This window comes from Populus trichocarpa, chromosome 2, assembly GCF_000002775.5.
Source record: "Populus trichocarpa isolate Nisqually-1 chromosome 2, P.trichocarpa_v4.1, whole genome shotgun sequence".
NCBI classification, from domain to species: Eukaryota; Viridiplantae; Streptophyta; class Magnoliopsida; order Malpighiales; family Salicaceae; genus Populus; species Populus trichocarpa.
In genome coordinates this window covers 21,269,818-21,289,754 of record NC_037286.2, presented here as the reverse complement: position 1 = coordinate 21,289,754, position 19,937 = coordinate 21,269,818, and the positions used below count along the sequence as shown (strand labels likewise).

The following is a 19,937-nucleotide window of genomic DNA, read 5'->3' as shown; positions in this document are numbered from 1 at the left end:
GTTTGGATTTGATTGATCTTTGATGATCATCCCACTTATTGGTACAGTTTCTTTTCACGTTCCAGTTAAGCACAGGTGTTACTTTTCCCAAACCCAACGTTAATCTTATTTTTACTGTTGAAAAGTGTTTTTGTAAAATAATTTTTTTTATTTTTTTAAAAATAAAATAAAAAAATAAAAAATTATTTTTATATATTTTCAAATAAAAAATATTTTAAAATAAAACTCTTACCACGGTAGCAAATAATCGTAGATAATAACCTTAGGTCTGTGTTATTATATATTATAGACACGATCTTTTTTTTTTAGTTTTTCTGTTGATAAAGAAATAGAACGGTCGAGTTTCGGAGTGGGGGCCACGTGCTTAGTGGGGCCGGCAGTGGCTGCATCTCTCTCGCTCTCTGTCAATTCTTTTCCTTTTGCCTTTTGGTCTTGTCATTTGGCTGAAAATAGGGACCCACCACACAATCTCGGTCTCCTAAACGCACCCTCCTCTTCTTCCCTTTTATACTCCCCTGCCAAACCCTCACTTTCCCTCGTACTCCTACTGCACCACTCACCATCCCCTTACTCCCTTTCAACATCCCTCTCTCGCTCTGCTTCCCGAAGAACCAGAGAGCATGGAGCCCTACTTCCTATCTTCCTTCCTCGTACTTGTTTGCATTTTCACATCTGCAGGTATGGAATAACGCACTGTGTAACTAGTTCAAACTACGTGTTTGCAGGTATTATTATTGTTGACAAATGTGTTCATTTTGCAGATGCGGGATCTATCGGGGTGAACTATGGGAGAATAGCAAACAACCTGCCGGCGGCTGCGAAAGTGGTGCAGCTGGTTAAATCTCAAGGTTTAGAGCGGATAAAGGTTTACGACACCGACCCTATTGTGCTCAAAGCCTTATCTGGTTGCGGTATTAAAGTCACTGTTGATTTACCAAATGAGCTTCTCTACTCAGCTGCCAAAAACCCTTACTTTGCCCGAACTTGGGTTCAGAAAAACGTCGTCGCTTACCACCCTTCCACGCAAATCGAAGCCATTGCCGTTGGCAATGAAGTTTTCGTTGACCCACACAACACCACCAAGTTTCTCATTCCAGCCATGAGAAATATCCATCAAGCCTTGGTCAAGTTTAACCTCCATTCTTCTATTAAGATCTCTTCTCCTGTAGCTTTAAGTGCTCTCCAATCCTCTTACCCATCTTCAGCTGGGTCATTCCGACCCGAGTTAATCGAACCCGTATTCAAGCCCATGTTGGACTTCCTCCGCCAAACCGGGTCTTACCTCATGGTCAATGCCTATCCTTTCTTCGCTTACGAGTCCAACTCTGATGTCATTTCACTAGATTACGCTTTGCTTAGAGAAAACCCGGGTGTTGTGGATTCCGGGAACGGGTTAAGGTACTTTAGTCTCTTTGATGCCCAAATAGACGCCGTTTTTGCCGCGTTGTCAGCTTTGAAGTACGATGACATAAAAATAGTTGTTACCGAGACAGGGTGGCCCTCTAAAGGCGACGAGAATGAGATTGGTAGTGGCGTGGAAAATGCAGCTGCATACAACGGCAATCTCGTCCGTAGGATCCTCACTGGTGGCGGAACCCCCTTAAGACCACAGGCTGACCTGACTGTTTACCTCTTCGCCCTCTTCAACGAAAACGAAAAGGATGGGCCCACATCAGAGAGAAATTATGGGCTTTTTTACCCCGACGAGCAAAAGGTTTATGATATCCCATTTACTGTGGAGGGGCTCAAGAGTTACAAGGATAGCAACCGGTCCTCGGACACCGGAAGTCATCAAGTTGCTGCTCCGGTCAATGGAGGCGTGTCCAAGAGTACTACAGGGAAAACGTGGTGCGTCGCAAACCCTGACGCGGGAAAACAGAAGCTACAGGCGGGTCTAGACTTTGCATGTGGCGAGGGAGGTGCTGATTGCCGTCCGATCCAGCCTGGTGCAACGTGTTATGATCCTAACACGCTCGTGGCCCACTCATCGTTCGCGTTCAACAGTTATTACCAGAAACAAGGACGTGGAATGGGTGACTGTTATTTTGGAGGAGCAGCTTATGTTGTTACTCAGGAACCAAGTGCGTATTTTATTTTATAGCTTTCTCTCTTTTAAATCTCGCTTTTTTTTGTCCTTGCTTGCTAAATAGCGCATGATAAGCTTAATTTAGAAAGCTAGTCTGCTAGTGCACAAACTTGATAACATGCGCTGCTCGGGTGCGGGTGCGACCATTGTGTGAAAGCTAGTGCTGGTCCACAAGGTCTGGACTGACGGAGCACGCCGGGTCAGAGAAAGGGTAAAAAAAAAAAAAAAAAAGAACCACGTGACTGGGGTCATCATCGTACGGAGAATCTTTCTCCTGGTGACTTGTCGTGCATTAATTGGATGTCACATGGGCCTTGGAGAGGCAGCTTTGTTTTTACCAGCTCTACAGCATTGCGTTTTACGTTACCAAGGTTAATTAATAGCTTTTGATGGTAAAATAGTCAAACGTGAAAGGTGACATTTTGTCACTTATTAAGATCAACTGGACTTTGCTTTTGTTTGTTTCCTTGCTTTCTATTTCAGTATTTCTATACATATTCTAATAAAAAAGAGTGTTCGTTCTTGCAGAGTTTGGGCAGTGCGAGTTTCCCACAGGATATTGAAGAGAATTCTGAAGCAAGGGTTTGGATTGACACAATTGAAGGCTAGTTTGACTGTAGTTGTTTTTTTTTTTTTTGGGGGGGGGGGGGGTGTTCACTGTATTTATTCTGCAGAAGTTGGAGCTGGTAGACAATTTATTTTGAGTAGGTTGTCTGTGTAATTATATAGTCCAAAATGTTCCTATCTTGCTTACTATTTATTGAAGGCTCATTGATGGCTTGTTTTTAACTCTTTCCTGGCTCCTCAAATGGGGAATTTGCTGTTGTATTTAGAGAGGAAACAACAAATTGGGAAGGGATTATTACCTTTACTTCATCTAGCCAGCCAACTGGGGCAAATGCTGTGTGCAGAAGAAGCAAGCAACAACTGCAAGTTCTTGCAGTGCTAAAGTATTTGATCATGGAGGGCAGGGTACTGTTGAACGATGGTGAAATGTAATTATTGGTAAATTCCTGCTTGGATAAGATAAAAATTTTAGGGCTACATAAACTTACATTGGATCAGTATATAAACCCTCTTCGATCGTGCAGTTAATCATAACATATTTTCATGCAGTAACGAATTGATCTTGCAAGAATAACACTTTTTTGTTTTTATGAAATGCTATCTTTTATCAAACACAATGTCCTTCGTGTATCATTATTTTTGTTTCATACATCGTATGGATTTGTTTACATGGTGAGGAGACGACTCAATTTGATAATAATACGAGAGCTCTACTTGAAAAAAAAATAATCTCAAATAACCTGGTTTAATTAAAGTTATTATCCGAGTGACCAATAACTCTTATTTATTGGTGTGAATGGTTGCACATATGAGGTTGAGAGATTGAAATATGAGTTAAAATACAAGTTCATAAATCAGAAGCTATTGACCTCATGTCTTAGACATGAGATCATGAATCAGAAACGATTGAACTTTATTTCAAATGGGTTCACTAGACAATTCTCCTTTAATATTGTAATCAAGTTCCTGAATTCAACTTTGAATTGTTAAATACAAATTGAAATACTGACAGAAAAAATATCATTTGTAAATCACGGTGATATTAACCAACGAAAAATGAAATCGTTGTTTCCATCGATATTCACCGATATAAATTTTCTATCGGTGAATCCCAAGGAAATTAAAGAGAAAATCAAGGAATGAAGAAAAAATTGGGAAGGTATTCCCATGTTATTTCTATCAAAAAAATATGATGTGTCAGTATTATAGATAAAATTACTGATGAAATATAACCATCATTAATATCTATTGGTGAATCTATCGGTAATATTTCAGTTATAACATGTTAGATTCTCTCTCCCCCTCATCTATTTCTCATTCCTTTTTTTTTCCTATAGAAAACAACACCCTCCCTATTTTTTTCACAAATCAAGCTACTATCATTACAAATCCAGCCACCCCAACTTTTAGTCTGTTAATATCCTTGTTCCAGTTCAATATTTTTTGAAGATGTGTCACATCAAGTAAGTAAACCTACTTATTTTTTTATTGTAACCTGTTTTTTACGTAGTATATATAGTTTTTTTGTGTGTTTACTTGTTTTATAGCATTTTCTTATAGAAATTTGTTGTATTAATGTGTGATTTGTACATATTAGGGTTTGTTTGAGATTTTAAAAAATTGTATTTGTTTGTCATCTAATAAAATTAAGTTTGATTTTGTAACTTAGGTATTTTTTTTAATGAAATAAATAATGAGTTATTTAACGTGCATGTTTTATATTTTGTCAATTTTATTGTTGAAGTTCAAAATTTAGGTAAATTTGGAGAAATTTGATTTTTTTTTGGAGAAAATTGATAATCATTAAATGATACTATTAAAATAGATTGAATAATTTTGAATTAAACCAATGATAGTTAATTAACTGGGTACCAATAATTTATTTAGTTAAAATTATTAATTAAATCATGTTGTCATCAATATTCTATATAGGTTTCATATAAATAATGGATGATCGTTCTTGGATGTATTAAGTTTCACCTGAAGTGTTAAGCAGGATAAATTAGTGTAATGAGGTTGAGGGTTTTATTAAACACACACTATTTATTTTGAAAAATATTAGTGGATGCGGTATTAGATATTTATGTAAGAGGTGTACAAATAAAATGTTTCTCAATCCTGATGTTATTACAATACATCTTCTACAAAAAAGATTCATGGAAAAATATTTGTGTTGGTTTGCACACGGAGAACCATATGTTTCTTATGAGACCATGATAGAAAGAATGGTTAGGTTAATTTCTAGTTCTAGCAATGTGCATGGAGTTGCAAATGATAATAATAATCATTATAGGAGTGATTATGGATGCAATGAGAATGAATCCAAGTTATGCAGGTGAATGTTCAATTGTAGATGAAGAGTCAAATGTAGACGCAATTATATTTTTTGAACTTTTGAATGATTTAACAAACCATTATGAGATAGGTACACAAATCATAACAAATTAATGGTTATTGTACAAGTGTTCACCATCAACTCAAATTATAAGTTGGGTGAGGTTAATTATGATATAATCATCGGATGATCATGATTTCTCGATGATTTTTCTAAAAAAAAACAAAAAAATATTAATATTAAATAATATTAAAGTACAAATGAGTTGTTAGGATGACTCTAGCAAACGGTTTTAGCGCTCAGTCAACGAAAATTACGAGAATTAGCGAAGCCTACAGGTAATGAGAGTCTCAAGGCATTTGCTGTTGCCTCCACCATCAAAATTTTGGTAGAATTTATTCCTATCATCCTCGAAACAAGAATTTTCCTTCCGAGCTGAAGAATCCCAAGAGTATCATTCAAGAAAGTCACAAAGAAGAGAGAATTTTATTCGTGGAAAATAGAAAGGAAACAAATTAAGGTTTGTAGTGGAAAAGGATTGTCGCTTAACATCATGCCTAGCAAATTAAGGAAGGCTATCGGTGCTGTGAAAGACAAAACCAGCATTAGCCTTGCCAAGGTTTCTAGCTCCAATGCATCAAACCTCGAAGTCTTAATTCTTAAGGCCACCAGACATGATGAAGTCCCAGTTGATGAACGTTACGTTAACGAAGTGCTCAGCCTGATCTCCTCAAATAAAGTCTATGCAGCAGTCTGTGCCCAAGCTATTGCCAAGAGGATTGGCAAGACACGAAATTGGATCGTTGCTCTTAAGTCTCTTATGCTTGTTCTCCGAATTTTCCAAGATGGTGATCCTTACTTCCCCAAAGAGGTCCTTGTTGCAATGAAGCGCGGAGCCAAGATTCTCAATATTTCAAGCTTTCGAGACGACTCCAAATCAAAACCCTGGGACTACACTGCCTTTGTTCGAACATTTGCTCTATATCTTGACGAGCGGTTGGATTGCTTCCTCACCGGTAAACTTCAAAGAAGATTTACAAACCGAGAGCGGGAAAATAGCCATCCAAGAAGCAGACGCGGCAACGATTCAGTTTCTGAAATGAAGCCGGCAATGTTGCTCGAAAAGCTCTCCTACTGGCAAAAATTGCTTGATAGAGCAGTTGCAACTAGACCAACGGGTGCAGCTAAGACAAACAGATTGGTGCAGATTTCTTTGTATGCAATCGTGCAAGAGAGTTTTGATCTCTATCGTGATATTTCCGATGGACTTGCGTTTCTTCTAGATAGTTTCTTTCAGTTACAACCACAGTATTGTGTCAATGCCTTCCAAACTTGTGTCATGGCCTCAAAACAATTTGAAGAGCTATGCTCCTTTTATGATTTGTGTAAAAGCCTTGGGGTTGGACGAACTTCTGAGTACCCAAGTGTGCAGACGATATCACAAGAGCTTTTAGAAACATTACAAGAATTCTTAAGAGATCAGTCTTCCTTCCCTACAAATGGTAGATCGCCAGCACATTTGCTTCTTCCATCACCACCGAACAACGATGCTTCTTCAAGCACTGATAGGTATGGCGGGTGGGAAGAATCTTCAGAGAAAGGATCTGAATTTGGCTCCCAATGCACCTCACTGGAGGATCTCATGAGTGCAACGGATATGGGAACGAGCCCATCGATGTCCACGGATCACTATTTGGAGCAGTTTGAGATACGATCTCAGACTGAAGATATCCTTAGCACTGCTGATTCTAGCTCGATTCATTCACCAGCCATTGATCAAGGAGCAATAAGTGCGACAAATAGTGTTTTTGATCTCGTATCTTTGGATGGCTGGCCACCAGAAGAGCAAGAGCAAGAGCAAGAACAAGAATCAGAACCAGAACCAGGTCAGCGAACCTCAGCATTGGACTCCAACACTGGTCTAAGCGATTGTTGGGAGGCTGTCCTAGCAGAGACAGCAAACCAGTCAATGCAAGCATCACCGGATCCAACCATTGGATTTGAGCCCAACGCCGTGAGCAATTTCTTTGATCATGGTTCAGCTCATGTAGACAGTGGATTTGAGCCCCCCATCGTGGACAATATCATTGATCAAGCTTCACTACCAGATCACCAATACAATCCATTTTTACAAGATACAACTGAAATACCAGCAACTGTTGCCACCACAGACAGCCAATCAATATGTCCAGTCAATGAGATGTTTTCAGTCGCCCCTACATTTCGGGCTACCCCAACCTTCAGCGAGCAAAATCCTGATACAGCAGCAGGATTGCACAATCAAGACGATCCGTTTGCACCATGCCTTACTACAATGGCTGCTGGACATGTATCTAATGTTTCCATGGATCAACAAAGTCTGTTGCAACAGCAACAACTCTGGCTGCAGAACCAGGACAAGATCATAGCAAAGAATATGTCTTGATATTCGAAACGGAAGCATGGAATGCCGCAAACTTTGATTTTTTGTGATTTTGTATAGTTAACAAAGTCGATCAGCCTTTCCTTGTTTTTTTTTTTTTTTTTTGGCAAAAACCAAGCACAACAACTACAGTCATAGCATGGTGTAAATAATTTTAAACTGGGATTCAATAGGAAAATAATTATTTTTGTACTTTGTTTTTTTATTTATACAATGTATAGCAAAGATAAAATTAGAATTCTCAAGTTGTAAGGTTACCTAATTATAAAAAAATTTAGAAAACGTTCTATGATATTTTTATTAAATTTAAATAATAGTTTGGATCTTCTAAAACTAAAATAGACACCTTCTATTTATAATAGTTTTAATTCTTTATAGAAAATAATTTCTAATTAAAACTTTCATAACTAATAAAATCCATCTATCTTTAGGATTTTTAAATAGTAAAATACAAATTAAATTAAAATTCTTAAACTAAGTAGGTAACAAATAATTAAAATTCAAAATTAACTAAAAAAATAATTAAAATAGAAAAATAATAACTTCAGACTTCATATCATATGCTTTTTGTATTTCTTTAAAGACATTTTTTATGGCTTGACCTTGTCAATCTAGTTCATTAACTCCAGGGATAATTGTTCTATATCAATCTCCTCCATTTAAGAAAAAATCATTTTCAAGTTGAGTTCAGTATCTGGAAAGTACTCGTAAAAGTGATCAATATTGAAGGTCTTGAATATGTCCATGTTGTAAACTCTCAGTAAAAAATAGATAAATATGGGTTAAATAGGGTAACTATTAATTGAAAAATAATAAATTAGGAAAAAAATCTTATGAATTGGAATGCACATTTCCGAGAGATTAATTTAAAATTTAGAGAAGCTAAAGTAATAAAATAGCACGCGAAATATTAGTTAAAGTTAACGATAAATCGTGAAAACTCCGTGACTAGGTAAAAATAATAATTTAAAGAAACAATTTTGTAAATTGGGTGATATTATGAGTAAAATAGAAGGAAATGTCAAATAAATCAATGCATAACCCTTTGTGCGAGAAATGTTGAATTTTAGTATAATCTTCGCGCACAATCACACTATTGGGACTAAAAGTGGTAAGAAACTCAGAAAATAATTTATGATAATTATGAATAGGAATCTCCAAATAATTAGTCTAATACCCCATATGATTTAAGTAAATTATATGGTATGCAAAATTCAGAATTTTGGCGTGAAATTTTCAACTATTCAGTTTTACAATATTGAACATATCTCTCAATCCGACCGTTGGATCAAGTTGAAAGTTTACATGGGTTTTAAGACATAATGTTTTACCTTGAGTCACTACAAGATTTAACACTTTTACCGACGGAATTTTTCCGTCGGTGTAAGACACATATTCCATTGGTAATTATATTACCGACGGAATCAAAGACGGAAATGATCCGTCGGTGAATCATTCGTCGGTAATGTTTTGTCCATCGGTAAATCCGTTGGTAATAGAATTACCGACGGATTTACTGATGGAACAGACGCGTCGGTAATAATTTTTTTATTACCAACGGCATTACCGAGAGATTTACCGACGGAATTACCGACGGAAATTCCGTCGGTAATTATTGAAAAACATTTAAAAAAATTCATTTTATAAAATTATAAAATAATTAAATTAACATAAATTAACACTGTATAATATATACTCAAAATGCTTGGAAAAAAGAATAAGAAAATCAATTCAAACAAATTTGCAACAAATAAATAAAATAAAAAAATAAATTCAACTAAAAAATTAATTCATATGAAAAAAATGAAGTTGCAATTGCTAAAAATTTAAAAATCCTATAAATAAATCTACTAAAAATTGATCTCATATGAAAAAAAAAATCTCACAACAACATTTATACAATTATTAAGAACAAAAACAATTAAAAATAAAATAAAAAACAAATATAGTGAAAAAAATCATGAAAAAAGAAGAAAAAAGAAAAATCTTACCTTAATGTAGTTGCAAGTGAAGCTAAGGAGAGAAAAAAAATTTCATTAAGCATATTAATTAAAAAAAAACTAAGAGGATAAAAGAAGAAAGAAGAAGAAGACATACCCAAGCATGGAGGAAAAGAGAAGGAGATGAGGAGAGAAAAGAAGAGAAAGAAATAGATAAGAAATGATGTTTTTTACATAAAGTGAAGAAGAAGAAGAAGACATACCTTAATGATGTTTTTTACATATAGTGAAGAAGAAGAAGAAGAAGAAGAAGTAGAAGAACAACAACAAGAAGAAGAATAATAAGAAACGGGTCTGTCTCTTTTGAAATAAGGGCATTCAGGCTTTTTATTGGGACGCTTTACCGACGGATTTACCGACGGATAATTAAATATTAATATTTTTTAATTATTCCGTCGGTAATTCCATCGGTAATATTTAATTTAAATTTTTAATTTCGTAAAATTTTTTCAGAAACCGCCAAAAAATTACCGACGATTTTTCAATCCGTCGGTGATTCCGTCTGTAATATTTAAATGAAAAATTTAAATTAATTGAATTTTTTCAGAAAACCGCCAAATAACACCGACAACTTTTCAATCTGTCGGTGATTTACTCTCTGGAAAATACCAACGGAATTTTCCGTCGGTGATTCCCTTTGTAATTAACATGATGAACAGTGTTCACAATTTACCAACAAATTTACCGACGGAATCACCGACGGAATTTGTTCCGTCAGTAATTCCGTTGGTAAAAATGACACGTCATCATTTTTTTTTTGCTTTGTTTTAATTTTTTTTCCCACGGTAATTCCCTCGGTATATACCGAGGGAATATTTCCGTCGGTAAAATCCCTCGGAAATTTACCGACAGAAATATTCCCTCGGTATTTCCGTTTGTATTTATCAATTTTCTGGTAGTGAGTTAAAATTTAAGGTCAATCAGATTTCAGGAAGATCTTGAAAATAAAGATACAGCTTTAGGTTAGTGCAATAAACCAAAATTTATGGGGGATAAGTTGGGGTATAATAGTAAATGACCTATAAAACCTAATATCACTATACTTGATGCTACTGTTCATGTGGAACAATAACTAAAAAGAGAGAAAGAGGTTTCTCTCTTGCCTCTTTTAAGAAATCACTAGAGAAATCTTTTCAAATTGTGAGATTGAAGCTTGCAAATAGGTTTGTGAGAAGAAAAACACTTTTAGGCTGAAATTAAGAAGCTTGCTTGAAGGAGAGGAACTTGAGAGACAACTATGGGTGATGAAGAGGAAGAACAATTGAAGAATAAATTGGTAAGAACTCTTTAATTTGAACTCGAAATTATTGATAAAAGTGTTCTTCCTTAGTTTTCCTTATTGATTTCATAGTTAGTAAAGGATAATTGAAAAACCCCTAATGTTGTGATTCTAGGGCTCTTGAAAATGTGTAGGAAATTAGAGTTTCTTTGAACATAGAGTAATGATAATGGATGTTGTGATTCATGAAAACACTTAGTGTGCTTGTCAAATTTTTCTCTCATGTAATTAAAATTTTAACAGTCTTACTAGCCAACTTATAGTCGAAATTACAACTTGAAAACAATGTAATTTGGAGTTGATGTTTGTACAAATATTGTAGGTATGGATGTTATCTTTTACATAGAACTAGTCTCGACTTATGTTGAGTTGTATAACTCCAGATACAAGAAAAACATTAAGTAAAGGTCTAGACCGACATAGTACGAGAAAAATTTTAGGTGCTACTATAATTGTTAATTTTGAGCCTTAAAATAATGTAATTTAAGGTTGGTGTCTTATAAACATTGTAGGTATGGATGTTATATTTCAAATGGAACTGGTCTTAACTTATTTGGAGTTGTATAACTCTAGATATGAGAAAAACACTGAGAAATGGTTTATACCGACATAATACTGGACTAATTTTGGGTGCTATTGGAATTGTTAATTTTAAGCTTTAAACCGATGTAATTTGGAGCTAGTGTCTTTATAAGAGTTGTAGGTATGGATGTTACTTTTCAAATGGAACTAGTTTAGACTTATTTGAAATTATATAACTCCCAATATGAGAAACACACTGAGTAAGGGTCCAGACTGACATAGTACTAGACAAATTTCTTATACTACTGTAATGAGTGACTTTAGACATATTGATGGAAAACTAGGTATTGTGTCCTTCATGAAAGTTATAGCCCTATATATTAGATTTTCATAGAGACAAACCATGCTTGAAAAAGAGTTTTGAAACTTTAGTTATGATTAAAACATTAAACAATGTTTGAGGTTGGGTGTACTAAACCAGCTAGGACTAATCAAGCTCTAATCTTTACTTGGAATTTGTTGTTGATTAAAGGTTCTAACACTTGGAATGATGTAGTAAAAAATTGATAAAATGAACACTTAATGTTAATACCCATGTTTCGGCCTATAGAAATTTAGATGGGAGAATTCTGGAGAATGTACATGTTGAACTTGATTGTGCACTACTTGACAACATTGTGATGAACTTGATGAGGTTATGAAAAAAAATATGATCCTTGAAAATATCAAGTAGTTCTTCGTATTCAGAATGCGTAGAACACCTTATTAAAATTAAAGATGAATGTCTTGTTACAATATTATCATTGTACAATTATACAAACATGGGAGATGTTTGAATGAATGTATGTGTGTTCTGGTATATGTGTGGAAATGGTCTTTGACATTACCTAAATAAATATATACTGAGTAGTGGTCATTTTGTGTATCAGTAGGCTCAATCGGGCGAGGACACACTACAGAAGGGGCAGGTAGGTCGTTTCCACCTTTAACTAATTATTATTAAATCCTCGAAGTATTTATACATAATGTTGCTACCCGATTTCAATCGATTAAAATTACTCATGAAATACAATGAATAATGATGTGATTAGCTTCAACTAATGGTATCCATATTGGATAACAAAGATTAATTGATGAGATTAGCTTCAACTAATGATATTCATATTGGATAACCGGGATTGAATGATGTGATTAGCTCCGGCTAATGGTATCCATGTTGGATAGTCGAAAATGAATAATGAGATTAGCTTTGGCTAATGACATCCATGTTGGATAACCGAGAATAAACATTGAAGATTAGCTTTGGTTAATAATATCCATGTTGAATAGCCGGGAGTAAAGGATGAGGTTAACTCTGGTTAATGAGATCCATACTAAGATTACCGGTAATGAGTGTTGTGAACCATCTTATTTGAAAGCGTTTATTAATACAATGAAATAAAGAGTATTATGTGTTATTCATAATCAAAATTATTATTTAAAGAAACATATACAAAATTCATCATAGTTAGGAATGAATAGTTATGCATGGAAGAATCCTATATGTACAAGGATTCTTAGAACATAATACATATCATCAGTTGTTTGTTGAACATAGCTCAAATAAAATAATGCGATATAAGGTTGTATAAAGATGTGGAGTAAAATATTAAAGATAGCTCGGTAGGAAGATATTAATAGTCGAATTTGTTGGCAATCAAATGGGTTTGCCAAAATTTTAGTATCTGCGAGGGGATGACCGGACTATACTTAGTGGCCATTGTATCGGTTACTAAGGATGAGATATGAATGATACTTAGTGGCCGCAATGTCGGTGACTAAGGATAAGAAATGAATGATACTTAATGACCGCAGTATCAGTGACTAAAGATAAGGTATAAATTGATAGTTGACGATTAATTACCAATGTCTATGAATATTGCAACTTTTGATGTTTAGTTGCCCAAAAAAATGATGACCAAGGAAGCAAAGTATGGTTTTATTAATTATAAGATGATGATGTAGATTCTCTTTTCTTATACTTCTATTTAAGTTGACAAATTCTTTAAATTAAATCGTGGGCAACAAAAGTTACTTCCTAGTTGTCCCTAATAAAAAAAGAATTCATGTGGTTGTCTTTGTTTTGAATGGAGACCATTGTGTTGTTGTTTCCAATGAGTAAAAACCATGGTATTGTTGTTTCTAAATAATAAAAACCATTGAAACTATTCTTGATTGTATAATGGAAACCATTATGTAAGACCATTAATCAATGCTTAAAAATGTATATGATAGGGGGGTTGATTGGCAACTTAAGACATAATATTATTTGATGTACTACTAAGTCAAAATAAATATTAATGGGCTAATAATGTAACAAACATTTGTGATACCTAGAAAATAAAAAATATGGTAATGTTACAAACAAATTATGTTAAGTAGTGATGGTGATGAGAAATATAAGATTAATACGTGTGGTTACTTCAAGGATTGTACCAAAAAAAATCGATAACTAAGAAAATGAAATATTAATTATTGATTGGGGAATTAAAAATTAAGAAAATGAGTTGCTACATGGTGATGTATAGTCGGTAACCTTAGATTTAAATGTATTACGTAATTCATCGTAAATGCAATGTTGAAAGTGAAAAATATGAACTTGGATGTTATAGCAACTAGTGTGTAATTCAATATATATATGATGTAATCGATGCTAAAAGAATTATGGATAAGCATATTGTTTTCCTTATGAAAAACCAAGTACATGTATTTTATGGCTAGATGTTAAATTTATAATGTTATTTTAGTTGCAATGATAAACACGAGTATCGTCATATGATTTGAGGTATTATTAAACTTAAGTTGAATGTTTTAAGCAAGATTGTTAAAAGTGCTAATAAACATAATGATTCATTTCCCTCATAAAAAACAATTATGAGCACAAGTCTTCTTGACGACTAATAACTCTTATAATGCTATATATGTTGCAGGTCTATGTCACAAAGTGGGTTAGCACTAATTGTGTCGTTTTACTATTTATAATTTTGTTAGGTGTTTATTTTTATGTACTATGAATACTTAAAATTGTGTTAATAACCCCAACTTGAAATGCACTAAATGGTATGATTGTATTTCTAGCATTTGGTTATTGCATCTCTTTTATTATGTGCGCGCGCGCGCGCGTGTATCTATCACTTGTATGTTTTAAGTAAATAAAAAATTAAAAGAACATAAAATGAATTGTAAGAAGTGATGTGAAAGAATCAAATGGAGAAACAATTGAATTGGTGGGTGGCCGAAGGCTATTTCATGTATGTAATAGAGTTATTTCATATTGTGTTGCCCAGGAGGATAAGAAAAGAACTGAGAAAATGTATAAGTTATAGAGGAAACTCTGCTATAAATTTGGTAAACCAAAGAATCAATAATGGGATGTATTGTTAGAAAAATTGCAAAAATAAAATAAAAAATTACCCCATTATACTCAGACATGATGATTAGAAATATGAAAGTTACATGGAAATTTCAAGTCGTTACAGTTGAAACATGAGTTTGATTCGCATGTCTTTGTTAGGAACACTCTTGTTTGTATGTATGGCATGTTTAAGGATATTAAAGCATCCCGCCAATTATTTAAAGAAATTCCTAACCTAGAATTAATGGCATGGAATAAACTCATATTTAATCACTTTAAATATAAACATGCTTCTTCGTTAGTTTTTCAATTTATTGTCAGATGTTCTATTTTTATCTATTTAGTTTCAACTAAGATTGTTATAAAAATGAAACTAGTATTTAAATTTCATAGCCTATAATTTACTTTATTTTGCACTAAATACCTGTAAAATTATAAAATTTGGTTTAGATACCAAGTTATAAATACCCAATGGATCTCTAAAACCCGATCAAGTCGAGTTTGGGTATAAAAAGTCCATACTATGTTAGGTTCAAATCAAGTTTGAATAGTAATTTTAGGTTAAGGTTTAGTATGAATAGTGTCGCGGGGTGCACAATGTTGGGAGCAACGGCGAGCTTATTTGTGCCTCCCAAGAAGGCGTGTGTGTTGGGAAGGAAAATATTTTGGGTTTAATCATAAAATTATGATTAAGGTTCAGGAGTCGCCACCTAGTATTATGGTTACTAGGAACTTATGGTATGCGAGAGTTTGAGTAAGGGACTAGTTGTGCAAGGGGAAAACGCATCACCCCTAGTGCACCCTACCTAAGATAAGTTGCATTGTTGTTTAATTGTTTTTCTAGGTCGGGTTTCTATTCGTTGGTTTTTTTCTAAAGTTTAAAGCAGATCTCCCTTCGTGAGAGAGTCTTTACCTCATCGAGTTTAATCCTAACCATTATAAAGTCCAAATTTTAGCATCGTATTTTTTTTTACACCTCGTATCTTAAATACTTGAGGGTGTACTCTATTGTATAGTTTTACACCCCACAAGTGTTAAAATCTACGTCTAGACCCTAAAAAAAGATTGGTAAAGGGTTTTTGAAATTTTGGTTAAATCCTAATGGGTAATCATAAACTAGTTATGATATCCATTTTGCATTTTAAAACATGATAAAGATTCATTTTTTTTTGTTTTTTTGTCATGAAGATATGCTTGAAAACATTTTAGGACTTGGTTGTATGCATGAAAACAAAACATTTTTTTGTTTCTTTTTTTTTCTTTTGAAAAGGGAAATTAATTTAAAATTTTTGAGATTTTTAAAAAAAATTGTTTTTAGAAATATTTCAGAGAAAGCTGAGTATTTTAATACTGGATTTGTATTTTACAGTGTAAAAATACAACCTAATATTAAACAAAATTGGTAGAAAAAATTGCAAGAACATCATAAATTTTTGAAAGGGTTCTTTTGAAATTTTTGTTTTTTAATATATATAATATTAAATATTATATTAATATAAAATATGGGTTGATTTGGCCTAACTAATTGGGCTAAGTTGAGCTTAAGAAAGGGTTGGGTTGGGTCGATCTCTGCCCAACAAATCCTTTTTTTATGGGCCGAACTCAGCCCAAACATTTGGGCTAGGCCAAAACTAGTTCGGCCCAAAACGGGGTGGGGGTGGGAGGATGACGTGAGGTTGGTGGTGGCGGTGATGGATGAGTTGGCGGTCAGTTGTAGAGGGTGAAAGAAGAAGAAGAAAATGTGTAGGAGAGAGAAAGAGGGACCGGCGGTGGCTGCTCTACCTCTGGTGAGGAGTTGGGTTGGTGGAGATGATGGTGGTCAAGCCAATGGTGACTGTGGTGGTGGCCGAAGGCCATGATAGAGAGAGAAAGAGGAGAGAGAACTCGTTGCAGAAGAAGAACTAGGGGGAGCTGATTTTTTTCAATTTTTGCACTCGATTTTCATCATACTCTGGCCATGGAATCCACCCCTATTTATAGGAAGTGGAAGAGGGCAATCTTGTCTATACTGGGAAAAAAATTCAGTCATTGATTCGGTTGGGTAGAATCTCAACCATTGGTTTAAAATAGGCACCATAAACTATCAAATTTGACAATTCAAATCTGCCTAAGTTGGCAACTTTGGGTCGGCGCCGCTACCTTTATATTGTCACTCAACCTGAACGGACCACTTGGGGTTGTAAATCAATGTCAGGTGATCATTTGCGTGAACATTTGGTCAAATTTGATGGAGAAATGAAGCATTAAATGCATTTTCAAAATAGCCTCATGAACTGTTATTTCAGAGAAAAAGAAAAAGACAATGAACAATGAACCAAACGACGCGTCGTCTCGTTTTTTTTTAAGTTCATTTTAGTCCTCCATCTTTTGATTTATTTTTAATTGCACTCCTAATTGACCCTAAACTTTTGATTTAATGCAATTTAGCCCTTGCCTAACTTCATTATCAACCCCTAATATGTGTGTCTTTTTCAATTTGGTCATTGGTCTCGGATTTAATGAATTTCACCCCAAATTGACCATCCAACTTTCAATTTCTTCAATTTCATCCTTGGTTTCAATCAATTGAGCCCCAAAAATTCAGAGACTTTTATAAATTGGTCCTTGGGTGTAGGATTTTTCAATCGGACCCCTAATTGACCCCAACACTTTAATTTTCTTGCAATTTTGCCCTTGATTTCAATCAATTAACTTGATAAAAATTAAATTTGATCTCTTAAAATTCTAATCTTCTCAATTCAGCCCAAATTGAGCTCCCAAACTTAAGTTTTCACCAATTAAGCCCCTAATAAAATTAATTTGACCTTTTTATAATATAATTAAGTCCTTACACTTAATTAAATCCTTTAATTGGACTCAAATTAATTCTTAAATATAATTAAAATTTAATTTGACCCGTGATTAAATCAAATTGGCCTATTAAAAATTTAATTATGTTCTTGGACTTATTTTTTATGCAATTTCATCGAATAATCATTTAATTTAACCTTAAATTTGCATTGTTTCTCTATTTTTTTGCATAATAGGGTACAATTAGACCTCGAATTTTCTCCAAAATTATAGCTTGATTTTTATGTATTTTTGAAATCCTCTACGACCTGCTTTCTCCACGTTGCCAGCCTTTATTTTATTTTTTATTTTTATTTTGAAAAAAAATAAATTTAAAGAATAATCCATAAATGAGTTATGACAGATAGTATAAAGGTCGACCATAGGTACTTATTACCATTCCTAAAGAGCAATTACTCTTTGGACCTACATTATTTCTTTATTTACATGTTCACGGTCATGACAAACAATATTTTGAAGCTTTTTCAAATAATTGATAAAAATAAAAATGTTTTTAGAGCTAAAAGAGCAATTATATTAACCGAGAATGATTTTTTACATATAATGAGGCTTTTCCCATGGTCTAAAACGATGACCTCCATAACACAATAAAGAGAATCTTAGGTAGCGTTTGGTTACTATTTTAGATAGAAAAACTTAGATAATTGGGATAGAAAAAACAAGACAGAGCATGAGACGAAAAGATAATTATATTTGGTGGTGGTGTACAAGACATATATAGTGATTGTTTTTGTACCGTGTTTGGTTGATGGTGGACAAGATATAATAAAATATGATAAAATCTATTTTACTTTTAATATGTGTTCCTATCAAACTTACATATTTTTAAAAATATATAGTTAGATATTTTTTTACCTTACTTTATATTAAGCTTTGAAATCAATAATAGTAGAATAACGTTAGTTATAAAACTTGGACTTGCCTATCAAGTCAATTTGAGACCCAACTAACTTGGGACGTAAATAAAATAGAGGAAGAATTGAGTCAGTCTAACTTAGTCAAGAACTTGGGTCGACTAGTGATCTGTTCAACCCAGGGTAAAACTCGGGTAAAAAACCCATTGATTTTTTTTTTTTTTATCAAGAAAACATTGTTTTGATCTTTTTAATTTTTTTTGGTGGGTTAACCTAGGTCAATGGGTGACAACCTAAGTTGACCCTCCCTCCTTATGACTCGAGTCTTGCCCTCAAGTTAGGTTTTAAAACTCGGGTAAAAAACCAGTTATTTTTTTTAATTTGTTTTTATAAAAAAGACATCATTTTCATCCTTTTAAAATTTTTTGGTTAGGTTAACCCAGATTAATGGGTGACCCAGGTTGACCCTCCTTACCTGTGACCCAGACCTTGCTCCGTGATCCAAACCTTGCCCCGAGTTAGGTTTTAAAACTATGATAATAATTGTTTTTATCCTTACATGTTTTAATTGAACAATTTTAGAATTAAGAGTTTTTTACATGGATGTTTTAGGGCTAATTTTTTTTTTTAAAAAAATATTTTTGGAGATATTTCTCTTTTATACATCATGTTTTGAAAGTACAGAAATTTATTTTAAAATTATCTAAGGGAATTTTTTTATATTTTTATTTTTATCTCTTCAACCAATCATGTTTTCGTCCCTATTATCTTTATTTGTTTTGTCCCAAAACTATAACCTAATGCTACCTTAACATTGCACCACGGTTCATCCTCAATGGAGGCAATCAAAGGAAAATAAATCGATTGCATATTGATTTTTTTAAAAAAAAATTAGAGAGAAAAAAGAAAGGGAGGCAAGGGGTTGAAATTATTTTTGTTGTAATTACATATTGAAACCTGAGTTTTTTTTTAAAATTTAAAATCTCATATTAGTTTTATTTTGTTATAAATACATATAAGTTAAGAATGATAAGGGGTTGAAATTGTATTATCCAAGATTATGTTTTAAATTTGGGTCAAACTAAATTAGGTTGATTTTGGTTAAATTGTGTTTGTAACAAGAAAAGAGAGAAATCATGTTAAATGAGAGAAAAATTTTATTTAACTTATTTTTCATTTATGGTGATATTACATGCAAAGATAAATTCGTTTTTGTTTGTCTAAATTTAAAAATTATTTTATTCTAGAATGTAAAGTATAATTTTTTTAAATATAAAAATAAAGTAAAAAAATAATTAAATTATAAAAGGGTCATAATAATTTTTCTCTATTTTTTTTTTAATTAGGCTTTGGATACTTTTCATTACACTTGAATTATTGCATAAAAAATATCTTCAAAAACTTTAATTTTTATTTAAATTTAAGATAATATAAAGAGCAAACTTCATTTTACTATAATACATAGTGTTTTATGTTGGCACATCAAGATAAATTACCATAATCATTAAACTTGATATGAGATTGACTTATTATAAGCCTCGATTCACAAATCAAGCGGGTTAACTCATATTGATTAAGTTAACTTAATTTTGATTGAATTTTAACTAGATCATGAGTTATCATGATGA

The 19,937-nt window shown here is 33.2% G+C and overlaps 2 protein-coding genes across 2 annotated transcripts; both read left to right on the top strand.

Moving 5' to 3' along the window:
- The first annotated feature begins 516 nt into the window (after nucleotides 1-516).
- LOC7458288 (glucan endo-1,3-beta-glucosidase 12) lies at nucleotides 517-2,875 on the top strand. Its single transcript, XM_002302825.4, has 3 exons — nucleotides 517-678; nucleotides 762-2,081; nucleotides 2,615-2,875. Exons 1-3 carry the CDS (start codon nucleotides 621-623, stop codon nucleotides 2,647-2,649), a joined length of 1,413 nt encoding a protein of 470 aa, XP_002302861.3. The 5' UTR covers nucleotides 517-620; the 3' UTR covers nucleotides 2,650-2,875.
- A 2,440-nt stretch (nucleotides 2,876-5,315) lies between these two features.
- Nucleotides 5,316-7,503, top strand: LOC7458287 (clathrin coat assembly protein AP180). The gene has a single exon (XM_002302824.4). It carries the CDS (start codon nucleotides 5,542-5,544, stop codon nucleotides 7,411-7,413), a length of 1,872 nt encoding a protein of 623 aa, XP_002302860.3. The 5' UTR covers nucleotides 5,316-5,541; the 3' UTR covers nucleotides 7,414-7,503.
- Nucleotides 7,504-19,937: the final 12,434 nt, after the last annotated feature.

Excerpts from the sequence above, each read along its gene's own strand:
- LOC7458288 (XM_002302825.4), top strand. The coding sequence starts at position 621 with ATGGAGCCCTACTTCCTATCTTCCTTCCTCGTACTTGTTTGCATTTTC. Across the intron at positions 679-761 it reads TTGCATTTTCACATCTGCAG|ATGCGGGATCTATCGGGGTG; the intron begins GTATGGAATAAC and ends TTCATTTTGCAG. Across the intron at positions 2,082-2,614 it reads TGTTGTTACTCAGGAACCAA|AGTTTGGGCAGTGCGAGTTT; the intron begins GTGCGTATTTTA and ends TCGTTCTTGCAG.
- LOC7458287 (XM_002302824.4), top strand. The coding sequence starts at position 5,542 with ATGCCTAGCAAATTAAGGAAGGCTATCGGTGCTGTGAAAGACAAAACC.